The sequence below is a fragment of the Nerophis ophidion genome, linkage group LG04 (assembly GCF_033978795.1).
Source record: "Nerophis ophidion isolate RoL-2023_Sa linkage group LG04, RoL_Noph_v1.0, whole genome shotgun sequence".
In the NCBI taxonomy this organism is placed as follows: Eukaryota; Metazoa; Chordata; class Actinopteri; order Syngnathiformes; family Syngnathidae; genus Nerophis; species Nerophis ophidion.
Window position 1 is genome coordinate 173,503 of NC_084614.1, and position 14,965 is coordinate 188,467.

The window sequence follows — 14,965 nt, forward strand, 5'->3', positions numbered from 1 at the left end:
ACTTAAAATTAAGGTGCAAAAACTAATCTTTTTTTTAAGTTTATTAAAGTGTAACAAAATATTGCGTGTGAAAATGTAAACATAAGGAAACCTGAGAAAAACAATTTTTTGCAGGTTTACTGCCAGGAAGTTATGTGGTCTGTGTAACATTTAATTTGGTCTGTTGTTATTATTTATTATGTAAATTAATTTATGTTTTGCAGTAATTAATATTTAGATATAATTGGACCAAATCATAATTTTATTTATATTTTATTTATTTTATTGCTACAGTCTGCACTTAAGTTCCTACCTATTGTTAAATCTGAATAGGGAATAGACGAGGGTTAAAAAAAAAGATGAGCCCTAATGTCGAGGTGACTTTTCCTGTTTTATCTACAATTTCTTTGCTCTCTGCAGCACTCACTTTTATTTTGTCCTCTCACTCCGTGCAGAGAATCAACAGCGAGACAGCAAGATGGCGCAACCAAATGTGATAGTTGATACTGTTGCACAATTGGCTATTCAGCTTGTACCTCCCATTACTGACTTATATGGTTTTATCGGCCCAGCTGTGGTACGATATACTGTATGATCCCAATGTGTTTATTTATCTTTAAAACACCAACACAGATTCCACTAATTGTCTACTATGGGTAGGATTCTAAATATTTTACTCATTAAAAATGTGTGCTTTTACAAAAGGAAGTGGAACACTTTGGGGAAAATGGTGCACATACCAAAATCCTAATAAATGTTATAAATTGTTGGAATTCTGGAGACATGGATGAAGCGGTCTGGCTAAGACCTTCACACAGTACTGGACTTCTTCAAATGTGTGCCTTTCTTCGGCTGTAATTCCAGGCTTTGAGCTCAGAGCTGGCCAACGCTCGGGACGAGACCAAGAAGACGGTCAACGACATGATCCACGCCGAGAACATGCGAGCGGGGCGAGACAAGTACAAGACCCTCAGACAGATCCGGTCAGGGAACACCAAGCAGCGCATTGATGAGTTTGAATGTATGTGATGTGTGGTCGTCGTCAGGCTCAGTCCACCAGACTGCAGCTGTGCATCACTCAAGCGCTTTGTCTCCTACAAATTCAATCAGCTCCAAATCAGCACAATGTACAAATATGGAAGGAAATTGCTCTTTTTTTAAAACTCTGCAAGTCACTGGTGGATAAGGGACATACTGTATTTTATAAGTGCATTCGTCACGAGGGAGGTTTTGTAGCTTATCTATAATAAAAACAACTATTTGTCATGTTGTATCTCAAAAATAAAGAGCTGAAGGCCCAGCCTAACTCTGTGCCTGTTACACAAACATTTCTGTTGTGCATGTGCAAACTACATTTTTCAGATTTTTTTTAATAAATGAAATCATACAAATTAGAACGCTAAAATCTCAATAAACCTAAATAGCTCTTTTATGCATCAGACCTAACATCGTACATTTAAAGCTCAGAGTTTAGTTGTTATTCAAATAGTTTTGTTATTGCCAATGAATGCACTGTAGATCTTTTCAATGCAGCGTCCTGCATACAGTATGTCTTCTGTAAAGTGGAATAAAAGAACAATCTGACCTTACCTAAAATGCCTTTTTGCATATAATCATTTTCTTTAACATGCACTGGAACATAGCAATTTGCAATATTAACCAAAACAATAACCAGGAGCTCCAAATCATGCATTTTTTTCCTAATATACTGTATGTATTTAATGAATAACTTTTGTATTTTTGTGATTTGGATTTTTTTCTGATGTGATAGAATCATATACGGTGTCATTATAAAAGAAGATTGAAAAAGAAAACACCGCTGAGGATATTTTTGTATGACAGAAAATCATCAATACTGAAGAAAGTATTAGTTGTAAAGTAATGAGGCTAGTTGAAGGAACAAGCAACACCCTGAGCACCAATAAAAATAAATTTTACTTCACAACTTCAACCGTGAATCTGCAAATTAATGTCATGTGCCAAAATGGAGGGTTTTGCTTGTTCATACGTTTTTAGACAATCTTTGAGAGATGTATTTACATTATTTTGCAAGGTCAAAATAAAAGTATTATAGCAGTAGGTGTTTCTATTTACTCTATTTTCATGCGTCCAGCTTGTTACACAGACAGTATTTTTTGGTCCGTTCTTCCTCAAAGTACCAAGAATACACTTTGCTCTTTTGGATACATTTTGACAATAACTTATTTAAATGATGCTGTACTTAATATTGGAGATGAACAAGCATATTACCATGTACGTCTGTAGCTCTTATGTGAAAGAGGTGGACTCCGTGATGTTTGAAATATGAAGGATTATGAATAACTACCGGTTAGCGTGTATTGCCAAAGTTGCTCATCAGAACCTTTTTGCTTCCTTTTCACCAGTGAATAAAAAAACACAAAAAGTGCTTTATTTCTTGGATATCGCCCATTTTGTTTTTGAATGTATTTTTAATTTGTAATTTTAAGAGGGGATGACTCAAATATTTTTTTTTATTGAGGGCCACATCGTGTTTATGGCCGCCCTCAGAGGGCCAACTAACGGTGAGTTTACATGAATTTTATCAACATAAAAGCCTCATTACCCAATTGCCTATGCATTACATTATACTCTTTTTAACAGATTAAGGATAAGTTGTTTTGAAATCATAAATCAAGGTGACAATCAGATGTTTAATATGTTGTTGCATGATCAAATGGTATTAAAGTAAAAATAAGAAAATGCATGCAGTACATTGTTTCTGTCAAAATAAGAAAAAAATACTTTGCCAGAAATGTGTTTTGTTAACTTATATTATTTACAGGCTTATTTAAAGGTAACTACACAAGAATATAATGTTGCATATATTTATTTTTAATAAAACTAACTAGATGCGTGCATGGCAATTTCTCAGTGAATTAAAATTTAAGAAATCATAGTATAAAGACATGTAATTTGATAAAGGATTACATTAGAAATGATAGTTTTAAGAAGAAAAGCTAAAGTTTTTTTATATATGATTAGTAATTTATGTTGCATTTACCTGATATCTTAATATTAGCCATTTGCATACATGACACTTTCTCAGTGAAATACACTTTAACTGTGTAATATATATAGAGAGAAAGACAGAGAGAGCATTTTGATATAAAAAAGGAGAGTCAAAGTGTTCATTGATTTATTTTATTATGTTGTAGGTTACTAGATGACCAATGAGCCTTAGCTCTCCCAAGCTGCACACTGACTACTCTAAAGTATAACCAAATCCATGTCTCAATTAGACGATGTTAATAACTATACACTGTTAAGCGTTAACAAAACTTAAGTACTTATTGAATTAATTATTTATGAAGCATATTTCCAACATAAATACTGACTAGTATGCAGTTGGTAAGCACAGTTACAAATGTTTCAGAAATAGTACAGACTGATTTCATCATTATTAAAGCATATTTCCAACATGAATACTCATTAGTATACAGTTTATAAAAACAGTTATACATGTATATGTGTGCATATATAAATATATATTATATATGCAGTATATACATATATATATATATATATACATATATTTATATATATACTGTACATACTGAATGTGGAATTGCTGACTCAGTTTTATAAATATAACTATTACGTATTTTATAGATAAGCCTGTATATTTGAGTAAATCATTCACAACTGTGTTTGTAAACTGACAAATGAATACCCATGTCATAAATATGCTTTTTTAAAATCACGAATTCAATATTCCCCAATGCTGTATTAATGTTGAATAGTGTGTATTTATTATAAAGTTTTACCGTTTTTAAAAAAAACTATTTCCTGCAGTATTAAATCAACAGCGTTTCCAATGGAACTTGTGTATTGGATTGTACACAACATCCATCCATCCATTTTTTACTGCTTGTCCCTTTCGGGATCATGGGGGATACCGGAGCCTATCTCAGCTGCATCCGGGCGGAAGGCGGGGTACACCCTGAACAAGTCACCACCTCACCGCAGGGCCAACACAGATAGACAGACAACATTCACACTCACATTCACACACTAGGGCCCATTTAGTGTTGCCAATCAACCTATTCCCAGGTGCATGTCTTTGGAAGTGGGAGGAAGCCGGAGTACAATCATGTTTTAAAGGAGTGGGGTTAAATAAACTCTACTTCTCCCTACTCCTTGTGGGACATGTTGATGTGTTTCACGGTTAACTTCATGAAGTCTGCAACATGACTACACCTGATCTGAAGCTGCAGTACTGCAATGCGCCACATGATGGCGTATTTCCCTCATGAGCTAAATTAAACGTACAGTTTATAATTATCCACAAAAACATTTTGGTTAAATATGAGATGACATTTATTCAAAACGTATATTTGGTATTATATTTACAACATATATTTGGTATTAAACTATAAATTTAGGGCAGCATGGTTGAGGAGGGGTTAGTGCATCTGCCTCACAATACGAAGGTCCTGAGTTCAATCCCGGGCTCGGGATCTTTCTGTGCGGAGTTTGCATGTTCTCCCCGTGACTGCATTGGTCCCCTCCGGGTACTCCGGCTTCCTCACACCTCCAAAGACATGCACCTGGGGATAGGTTGATTGGCAACACTAAATTGGCCCTAGTGTGTGAATGTGAATGTTGTCTGTCAATCTGCGTTGGCCCTGTGATGAGGTGGCGACTAGTCCAGGGTGTAACCCGCCTTCCGCCCGAGTGCAGCTGATATCGGCAGAAGAGCACACAGTGACCACAAAAGGAATAAGCGGTAGGAAATGGGTGGATGGATGGACTATAAATCTATGCTCACCCGTGCACTTTTCAAAAGAAAAGCATGGCTCATATTTCCTTTGGCACAACAAACGCCACATATTTATTTTCTTTTTGAAGCCAGTTGTCACTGAAAGCCTCCAACTTTGGAGAGCAGGCGACCGACTGAAAAGTGAGCAAATAAGCATTTTCTCAGTTGAATATGAGTCCCCTGGCAGGAAAAGAAAGAGCAGCAGCAAATTGCCGCAGTCACCAGTTCCTGTCAACAGAGCCCCACAACAGTTTGGTGTTGATGTAGTCCTTCAATAAGAAACTGAACTGTGGCCTCTTTCTTCACTGGGAAATTCAGTTATAATTATTGGGGAACAACTTGATGAAAGTCTCTTTCTCAAGAGCGTCTTCTCACCTCCAACTTCCTCTAAATGTGTGTAAGCGCTCACTCTGGTACTCACGGAAGATTTAGAAGTGTCTACGTTGTTGGGCCTTAATCCCAACTGGACACAAAATAGCGTTTGACGGGACTTTGCCACACACTGCTGTGGGACGGCAAAACATCTTTCAACACAACAGGGTGGGAGGGAATAGTCCTCTAACTTTGTTTACCCACCAATTTCAAAGTGAATTGTCATGAGAACAGAAGAGTTGTAGATTTCATATCAGGATAAGGGATCATTTCAGACACTGTGGTCAGACAACACACTTGATGACCTACAGTTGAGGTTTGCGTGGACCATTTACCTACCCAGGATGGAACATTTATGAATACCCCAAGAAATGAGCTGGACAAACTTTTTATGATCAAGCAAAGTGTCCTGCACCTTGATCTTATTACATATTTAAAAAAGATGAATTCTGGCTTCCTTGAATACCAACATTTATTGCCTGTTTTTGGCTTCCTATACAGACATGACAACATGCACCAAAAAATCCAAACTTTTCCTTCTCGAATTTCAAATTTTTGGCTGATTTCTGGCCCAACGCTAAGGATCCATCGGTATCTGACGAGTTTGGAGAAACCATACATGATTTCATTGAATGGTTATTGCTTTTCGTATTTCTTCTAAGTCCCACAGTTGACAAGCTGCTATCAGTTAATTATGTGTCTCCATACCCTAAGTTAATAAAAATCCTCTCCATTATGGCAAATAAACTACATTCCTTAGTAACTTAAGTATTGTTATCAAGGAGGATAAGGCTGAACATGTTAGAGAGCAAGCCAAAAGTAGGCATGAAAATAGCTAAGCTAACCACTAAGCTAGCTTGAAGGAACACCAAGAAATAAGTATCTAGTAAAGGAATGAATTAATAATAATATATAGCAGGGGTGTCAATCGTACAGGTTTTTTTCGACCCGCGTGATGAGTTTGCCAAGTATAAAAATGAGCTGCTTTTTTTAAATGAAAGAAACTGCTGTTCTAAATGTGTCCACTAGATGTCACAATAGCAATTCTGTTAGGCAAGCAAATGATTTATACCAGGGCCAAGCAAAAGGTATACAGTAAAGGGTGACTTTGGTGATTTAAAACCTGTCGTTTTAGGTCTTCTGCTTCGAACACATCGTCACTTGGGACCCTCGTTGCCCCAAAATGTCTTTCAAACACAAGAAAAGTCAACTTAACCCTTTTGAATAGTTTTTACTTCAGTTTCTTACGGTTTGTTGAGTTAGCACTGGATGGATATGTGGACATGACAAAGGAGGTATTTTTTTAAATTTTGTAGATAGATACTTTATTGATTCCTTCAGGAAAATTAAATATTTGATACCTAGAAGAGTTTACATGTTGTGTTTTTGTTCAATACCAAAAAACTGTGATTTTAAAGTTTAATCCTGGCTTTGTAGATACACTGAGACGAAGTCTAAGCTCGTTGTGTCTTTGAAGCTGCACCAGTTCCCTCAGACTTGAAGTGTTTTGTCCAGAGGACTATTGTTGATTTGTACGTTTTCGTAATGTGTTTGTTCTATTTTTGGCCAAAGTAAAACCAAGAAAACACCCAGGAGTTGTCTTTATGTTTAAGTTATCATGCCATGATTTTACCATTACGGCCCACTTGAGAATACATTTTCCTCCATGCGCTCCTGAGCTAAAATGAGTTTGACAACCCTTGCTCTAGAGAGAGAAAAATAAAACAACCGTGGGTGGGTGTGTCAGCATTGTCACAGTCGATCCATAAACTGGTGGTGTCGATACCAAGGGTAGTATCAGTACAGTATATGACCGATACTAGAAGGATAAGCCTGATATTTTTATTTTCTCAAAATCATTTTTTGTTGTTTTTGTTAATTCCTACGGAGGACTTTGAGGGCAAAAACCAAAATATTTCAATGAGTAGATGAGATTTTTTTTAGTTATTGTATATTCATAACTTTGTTTTGCTCCGACATTTGGATGTAATAAAAATAATAATGAAGTTGTGTTGATATTGTTAAACTGTCAACAATACTCACCATGAAGACATTGAAGAATGTACAGTGAATACTTGTGAGTGTATCAGTTGTTGGCATGAGTATTGGTGTTAGCTGATCTCACTCGTGGATGCTTGTTATCCCTGATTGGAACATCCTTAGTTAACGCAGTAATGTCAAAATATAAGAAAATAAAAAGGAAAAAAAAAACGTGGGCTTCACGGTGGAAGAGGGGTTAGTGCGTCTGCCTCACAATAAGAAGTTCCTGCAGTCCTGGGTTCAAATCCAGGCTCGGGATCTTTCTGTGTGGAGTTTGCATGTTCTCCCCGTGAATGCGTGGGTTCTCTCCGGGTACTCCGGCTTCCTCCCACTTCCAAAGACATGCACCTGGGGATAGGTTGATTGGCAACACTAAATTGGCCCTAGTGTGTGAATGTGAGTGTGAATGTTGTCTGTCTATCTGTGTTGGCCCTGCGATGAGGTGGCGACTTGTCCAGGGTGTACCCTGCTTTCCGCCCGATTGTAGCTGAGATAGGCGCCAGCGCCCCCCGCGACCCCGAAAGGGAATAAGCGGTAGAATATGGATGGATGGAAAAAACACGTGCGAGGTTTTGAGCCAAATTGCTCATCTTATCTGACTCATTGCAAAGTTGAAAAGTCCTACATTCAACCCCTTGTTGCATTTCCTTCTTTAAAATGATTTCCTCAAACTCACGTTTTGGATTAAACCAGCTTCTCCAATTCTTCCAATTCAAAAACAAACTAATTAACGCTGCGCGCCACGAGGTAAGGTGATGATATCATTGGATTGTTGATATCATATTCTTATCAATGACGGAGCAGGAAAGGGCTAGTCATACGTGTTTTTTTTTTGTTTTTGTTTTATGAAGTGCCCTGTCATTCAGTAATTGACACACCGTCTATCCATCCATTTTCTTCCACTTATTCCCTTTAGGCTCGCGGGGCGCACAGGTGCCTATCTCAGGTACAATCAGGCGGAAGGCTGGGTACACCCTGGACAAGTCACCACCTCATCGCAGGGCCAAAACAGATAGACAGACAACATTCACACTCACATTTACACACTAGGGCCAATTTAGTGTTGCCAATCAACCTATCCCCAGGTGCATGTCTTTGGAAGTTGTAGGAAGCCGGAGTACCCGGAGGGAACCCACGCATTCACGGGGAGAACATGCAAACTCCACACAGAAAGATCCCGAGCCCAGGATTGAACCCTGACTACTCAGGACCTTCGTATTGTGAGGCAGACGCACTAAACCCTCTACTACCGTGCTGCCCTAATTGACACACAAAACACAAAATTAAAAAATTAAGAAAAACCTGACATATGCCCTTTTTCCACGGCAAAGATGAGATGTATGAGGAGTGAAAAAAAGTAAAGTGTGTGTGCCTCACGCCATCTTCGTGCTTCACGTACGCACATTTCTACAGGCTGTGGAGGCTTTGGCGACACACAGAGGCAAAGACACAAAAGTCACTTTTTTGGCAATGCATTCAGTGTTTCAAATTCTTATTAATATTTGTAAAGACGTCTATTCATTTATTTTGGCAACCATTCTGCCACCCATTGCTGTCACAATGTGTTCCTGTGACTGCAGCACTAATTTGGCCAGTCCAGCAGACAGCAGCAACAACAGTGCTTATGGCACATTAATAAAAAAAAGGTTGAATGTGTCACGCACGGCTGCAACCGCAAGAAGCTGTCCTGCATTGTAATAAGACATTGAGCGTCAAAGTCTTTCGCATCCATTTTGATAAAGCTGTCATGTTTAAATTGAAAAGACTGCAAACCAAATGCTACAACATTTTCAATCTGGCTGTGAGCAGGCTACTGAATGAACACATTTTGTTGGAACTTTTCTTATTTTTCAGTCACTTGACATATGATATCTGTTAGCATGCCATTGTTAGTATCCTAGCTTTTTTTTTTTTTTTTAGCTCATTTTGTAAGTTTACACACTCCTTAGTCATATTTTGGTACTTGATGCATGCTAACATTAGCATGCTACTGTAGCATTTTAAACACATTTTTCAGGTACACAAATCAGAGTAATATATTTTGGTACTTGACGCACGTTACCGTTAGAATTGTTAACATTAGCGTGTTAGCTAATTCAAAAGGTATTTAGTAATTTATAATTTGGTATTTCACTAGTGCAAACTGAAAGCGTGTTGTTGTTAGCATATTAGAATAACACCTTTTTTTTTAGCTCGTTTTGAGCATACTTTTGTTTTACTTGACGCTATCTGGCCAGCGTGCTATCTGTTAGCATTTCAGTTTGGCTTGCTTTGACACTTCAGCGATCACACAAGGTTTGTCCAAAATTGCATTATATAATTATTTGAAAAGAAAAAATGATATATTGTACTGGTTTTGTAGGTGAAAACTACCAAAATGGCCCCCACATGCTTTAATTTCTTTGGGCACCCCTGGTGTAGACCCATACCAACACATATAAGTAGTAGTAGAAATCATCATATCTGACAGATGGCAACTTGCTAGTCTTGCAGACATGCCATCAATGCTTGAGTGAGCTTGAAAGAGGCCAGCATGAATATATATATATATATATATATATATATATATATATATATATATATATATATATATATATATATATATACACACATATACATACATACATATATATATATATATATATATATATATTACATTTTGTGGGCCAAACAAAATGACTTGGCAGGCCAAAAATTTGCCCATAGTCTAGATAACATATATTAGATATGCTGTGGTATAAATTTTGGATGAATATCTTTCCACAGTTTCTTTTATAGCCCGTTTTTTAAGTCTTTCTGCAAGACGGAGGCGTTCTTGGATTGCAAATGAAACCATGCCCCACCTGCTCCAAGTGTCATAATTTATCTTTTGAAAATGTACACTGTTTACATATATAGTAAATTTTGATGTCGTCACCGGTGGGGTTTTTTCAGTTGAAAATAAACTTTATAAACATTATTCACCTCGTCACAACATTAGGTACACCTGCACACTCGACAATCGATACAGAAATGAGAAAAACAATTCTGCCTTTACAGCATTTATGTCTCTGTATGTTGCCCGTCTGTGTTATTATACGCATGTTATTATTAGATGAAAATAATACTCATGTCACTTTATCTTGTGCTTCCCCAAACCAAATTGAAATGTTGTCGTTTTCCGTCGGGTTCCATCCAATTTCCTAGTGGCCCAAGTGTGTGCGGTGCTTTTGCTTAATGACAAAATTAACACGGCAGCATAAAGACAATAACCACACCAAGTGGAGATTTCTTTCAATAATAAAGCACAATTGAAATGTTGCCAATCATATATTCATGAAACAAATATCTTACCTCTCTTTTTGTCAAAAGTAGTTCTCATAGTGGTGAAAGGTGGAGACCTGCTCTATCATACAGCTGACCACTAAATTTTATTCTGTTTGAAGTCAAGCAGGACATTCCCTGGTCGAGAAACATGTTTATTTTTATTCTGTCAAGTTAAGCAGGAAATATTTCTATTCAGGATTTTTTTTTAAATAAAAAAGTATTCTGTTAATTTAGTAATTTTGCAACCCAAAAATATTATTGAATTTTTTTTTCTTCCATGTACCGTATTTCCTTGAATTGCCGCAGGGCATATAGTATGTGCCTGCTTTGAATTACTGCCGGGTCAAACTCGCTTCCCAAAATAATTGGCGCATGCTTAGTATTACCGCCTTGTCAAACTCGTGACGTCACGAGTGCCACTTCCCCTGTCATCATTTTTAAAATGGAGGAGGCTGATTACAATACCGGTAATTTGAAATCACATAAAGGGAAGAAGATTAAGAGCTATTCAGTAGGATTTAAGGTCCAAGCTTACATCACACTCAAATTTTTACTGCATACTTTTGGTAAGTGCCGGAGTGAGAAGAGGTTTTAAAATCATTAGCCCATGCTTACATTTCTTTGGTAAGCGCAGGAGTGAGAAGAGGTTTTAAATTAATTAGCCCCCCTATGGCAATTCAAGGAAATACGGTATTCATAAGAATCCAAAACCTATTTTTATCTAAATAATTTGTCAAAAAACATATATATATTTTTTTTTTAATTATTAATCATGATTAATAAGAACCGCGATTCAGATGTGATAACAAACATTTTAGCACCCCTAAATATTATATACCGTATTATAGTTTGTAAACATAAAAACAAATATTTGAACATCTGCTTGTCGCCTTGACTTGCAATTTCAAAGCAAGTTATCCATCAATTTGTACGTACAAAAATCAAACAAACAAATATATAGGCAATTGTTCAATGATATAATGAGGTGATTATACTTTTGTAGGACTTCACAGTGGAAGAGGGGCTAGTGCGTCTGCCTCACAATACGAAGGACCTGAGTAGTCAGGGTTCAATCCCAGGCTCGGGATCTTTCTGTGTGGAGTTTGCATGTCCTCCCTGTGACTGCGTGGGTTCCCTCTGGGTACTCCGGCTTCCTCCCCCTTCCAAAAACATGCACCTGGGGATAGGTTGATTGGCAACACTAAATTGGCCCTAGTGTGTGAATGTGAGTGTGAATGTTGTCCGTCTATCTGTTTTGGCTCTGCGATGAGGTGGTGACTTGTCCAGGGTGTACCCAGCCTTCCGCCCGATTGTAGCTGAGATAGGCATCAGCGCCCGTAGCGACTCCAAAGGGAATAAGATGGATGGAGGGATGGATATACTTTTGTATTCTTATATCCACTGTTACAAGAAGCCCTCTGAGGGGAAGCCATGACTGCCATGTGGCCCTCGATGAAAACAAGGTGGACACACCTGCTCGAGGTGTGTCCAATGGCCCTATGGTCAAGAAACACTGTGTTTTGTGTTAATATTTTCGGATGTATTCAACTGATTACATTTGTTTTAGTTTTTATGGGAAACGGTTTTGACTGACCTTTTGGAATGAAAATTGAGGTTCGACTGTACTCAATAATGAGGACCAACATGCAGCAAAAAGAGTGTGTGAAGTAAACCGCTATCTGAAAAACCCTTCAGCAGCATTTCACAACCATGACATGATGACACTTTATTTCCACATGTTTCCTGCGAGCGAGCGGCTCACTTATCTTCCTCGTTTTGACTTCCCCTTTGCAGCAGTGCAACCTCAATGGTTCAAGCAGCTGCAATCATTGTGAGCGTTGAGGAGCGCAAGACAGGCGAACCGAGAGCCGTCACCCATCCACATCCCCACAGGTAAGTCTCTCTGCTCACTATTCAACGACAACAAATGACTTTCATGATATGATGGTATTGTTTATTCCTCCTTAGGCATGATTTCAGCAGAACCGGCCCCCCACTTAGTGTATTTGACAAGCTGAGTTGGACACTTTGAATGTGCGAGTGTCAGTTTGTCAAATACCCGAAGTGAGGCGTCACTGACCTACAAGAGAACGCCGTCCTCCCCCAACGGCGCCAAGTCAGCAGGCCTGAAATAATCGACAATTTCTCGTTTAAACACAGTAACGTGTGTATTTAATAAGTTTAAAGCACAGCGCCAGCATCAAGATAACATGAATGCACTGTTTTCTGAATGCTACATTTCAATAGAATATTATTTTTTTTAACAAAACTGTTAACAATCCTTATTAGTGCTACACTCTAAACAATAAATGAAATAAAACAATTCTTGAAAAAAATGTTACTCCTGCAATTGACCACATTTTGTGTTTGTAAATGACACCAATAAAAAAAACTTTATATATATATATTTTTTTTTGTTTGTTTTGCTTCTTCCTTTTTGAACTATGTATTTGCTGAATATTTAAAATGCCACGATGGCCAATTTTGTTTTTTTTTAAAAAGTAAAAAAGTAAATAAAGGCACAATGTTTTGTTTTAAAGACAAGTGGGATTGATTTTCAAGTTCATAATTTTTCCTAAAAAATATGCCAACCAGTCTTTTCTGCACTTCCTCATCCTGTGTGGATAAACCACATCAGTAAGAATGTGCAACTTTGGAAGATCCCTGCAAGCTTTACTAAAACCTTGCACAATTTCTCATGGGGTTATTTTACACTCAGCATTCAATCCATTTGGGTCAAGATTAACTAAATACATTTTAATTAATTAAGTGTGTTGTTAATTCATTATAATTGAAATACATAAAAAATGGATGGAAATGTGTTAAATGTAAAAAAAAAAAAACCACATACTTGACATGATTAGATATTATTAAGTTTAAAAGATATGTATTTTTTTTTTCCGGTAAAAATTTGTGAAAAAAAGAAACATTTTATTGAGACACATTTTTTTCAGGCTAAAAGTGCATTTAATTATTTGATCATTCATTTATTTGAGTATTTGTTTAATAATTTAATCAATTATTGAGTCATCGCTGTATATGTGGCGTATATTTTTTGTGGATGTGTGTGTGTGTGTATATATAAGGCCATAGTGTGTCTCTGTTCCGCGGCCTTGATGTATTTGCCGTCGCTAGTCCAAAGTTCACAACAACAGGTGTGTGTCCATGAGAGACAAAAAAGGGAGTTTGTTGTGTCTTCGCTGCAGTGACCTTCGGGAGAGTCTCAAAGCCAAGGAAACAATCCAAGTTAGAATTATTTGTAAGCGAGTGAAAATAAAATTTGCTTTTCACTCTAAGTTGTCTATGACTGGTCCTCAAAAACTGCGGGGTAGACAGTCCGATGTAATCCACAGTTCTTCCCGCATCCTCCAATCATTTGTGGCAGCTTTGGGATACTTTGAAGACTGCCAGCAACTTCCAATTTGTCGACAAACCAGAGCAACGCTTACTCCAATCAGCAGATGTCCTGTTGTCATAATTCTGAATAGGTGGATATCTTCACGTCGTCGACAGAAAAGGGTCGCCAGGCACGCGGCCCTCCTTCTTCTCCCAAGAGTCCGTCGTGCGTCCAGCAACAACCGCTTCGTCACGACAGCTGGTTCCCCCAAACCCAAGATCTTGTCAATTTTGTTGAGGCCAGTTAAAGAGTTCCAATGTTTAGATTTGGAGAGCAGTGCAAAAAAGAGGCAACAAGAAAGTTAAGACAAGTTATTTTCAAATCTCAAAAATATATTTACAAAAACATGTTCATTCATACAAATTCTTGATGTATTTGTATGTCACATTTTTATATTTTTAAATTTTATTCGTATATAATTTCAAATCTCAAAAATATATTTGCAAATACGCGTTTCTTTATACAAATTATTTATTTATTTGTGTATCCAATTCGTATTTGTATATTTATTAATGTATGCATATGTATTAATATATTGACATATATATATATGGATATGAGACAATTCCACTTCCATACCATGATACACCCCGCTACCACCAACGCGCCCCCCCCCCCCCCCCCCCCCACACACACACACACCTCCCCCGCCCCCTCTCTCCGTGCGTCGGTTGAGTAGGGCGGGGTTGGGGGCTCGGGGGTGTATAGTACAGCCTGGAAGAGTCATGGATGCAAGGGATTCTGGATAACTGTTATGTTGCGTTTATGTTCTGTTATTGTGAGGATGTTCTCCCGAAATGTGTTTGTCATTCTTGTTTGGTGTGGGTTCACAGTGTGGCGCATATTAGTAAGAGTGTTAAAGTTGTTTATATCACAACCTTCAGTGTAACCTGTATGGCTGTTGACTATATGCCTTGCAATCTCTTACGTGTGACGATGGAAGCAGCGAGATGCATGCGTCCGGTCGGCACGCAGATAGCATGGTGTAAAGGCGGGCGATGACATGTTGTAGAGGGTGTTAAAAGTAAAGCTATCACCGCACGCCCTCAATATTGTAGTCCGAGTGAAAATCGGAGAATGTTAACCCCGGG

At 37.8% G+C, this 14,965-nt stretch overlaps 1 protein-coding gene and 1 long non-coding RNA gene across 4 annotated transcripts in view; both read left to right on the forward strand.

The window, feature by feature from the left end:
* LOC133550654 (moesin-like) overlaps positions 1-2,400 on the forward strand; it is a 41,138-nt gene extending 38,738 nt beyond the window's left edge. For all 3 annotated transcript variants that reach the window (XM_061896582.1, XM_061896584.1, XM_061896585.1), the window contains one exon: positions 844-2,400. In XM_061896582.1, coding sequence (XP_061752566.1) covers positions 844-1,008 — 165 coding nt within the window. In that variant the 3' untranslated portion in view covers positions 1,009-2,400. The remainder of the gene's footprint in view (positions 1-843) is intronic.
* Positions 2,401-12,223: 9,823 nt separating this feature from the next.
* Positions 12,224-12,880, forward strand: LOC133550494 (uncharacterized). The gene is made up of 2 exons (XR_009806277.1): positions 12,224-12,370; positions 12,446-12,880. It is a non-coding gene; the product is annotated as an uncharacterized LOC133550494 (long non-coding RNA).
* Positions 12,881-14,965: the final 2,085 nt, after the last annotated feature.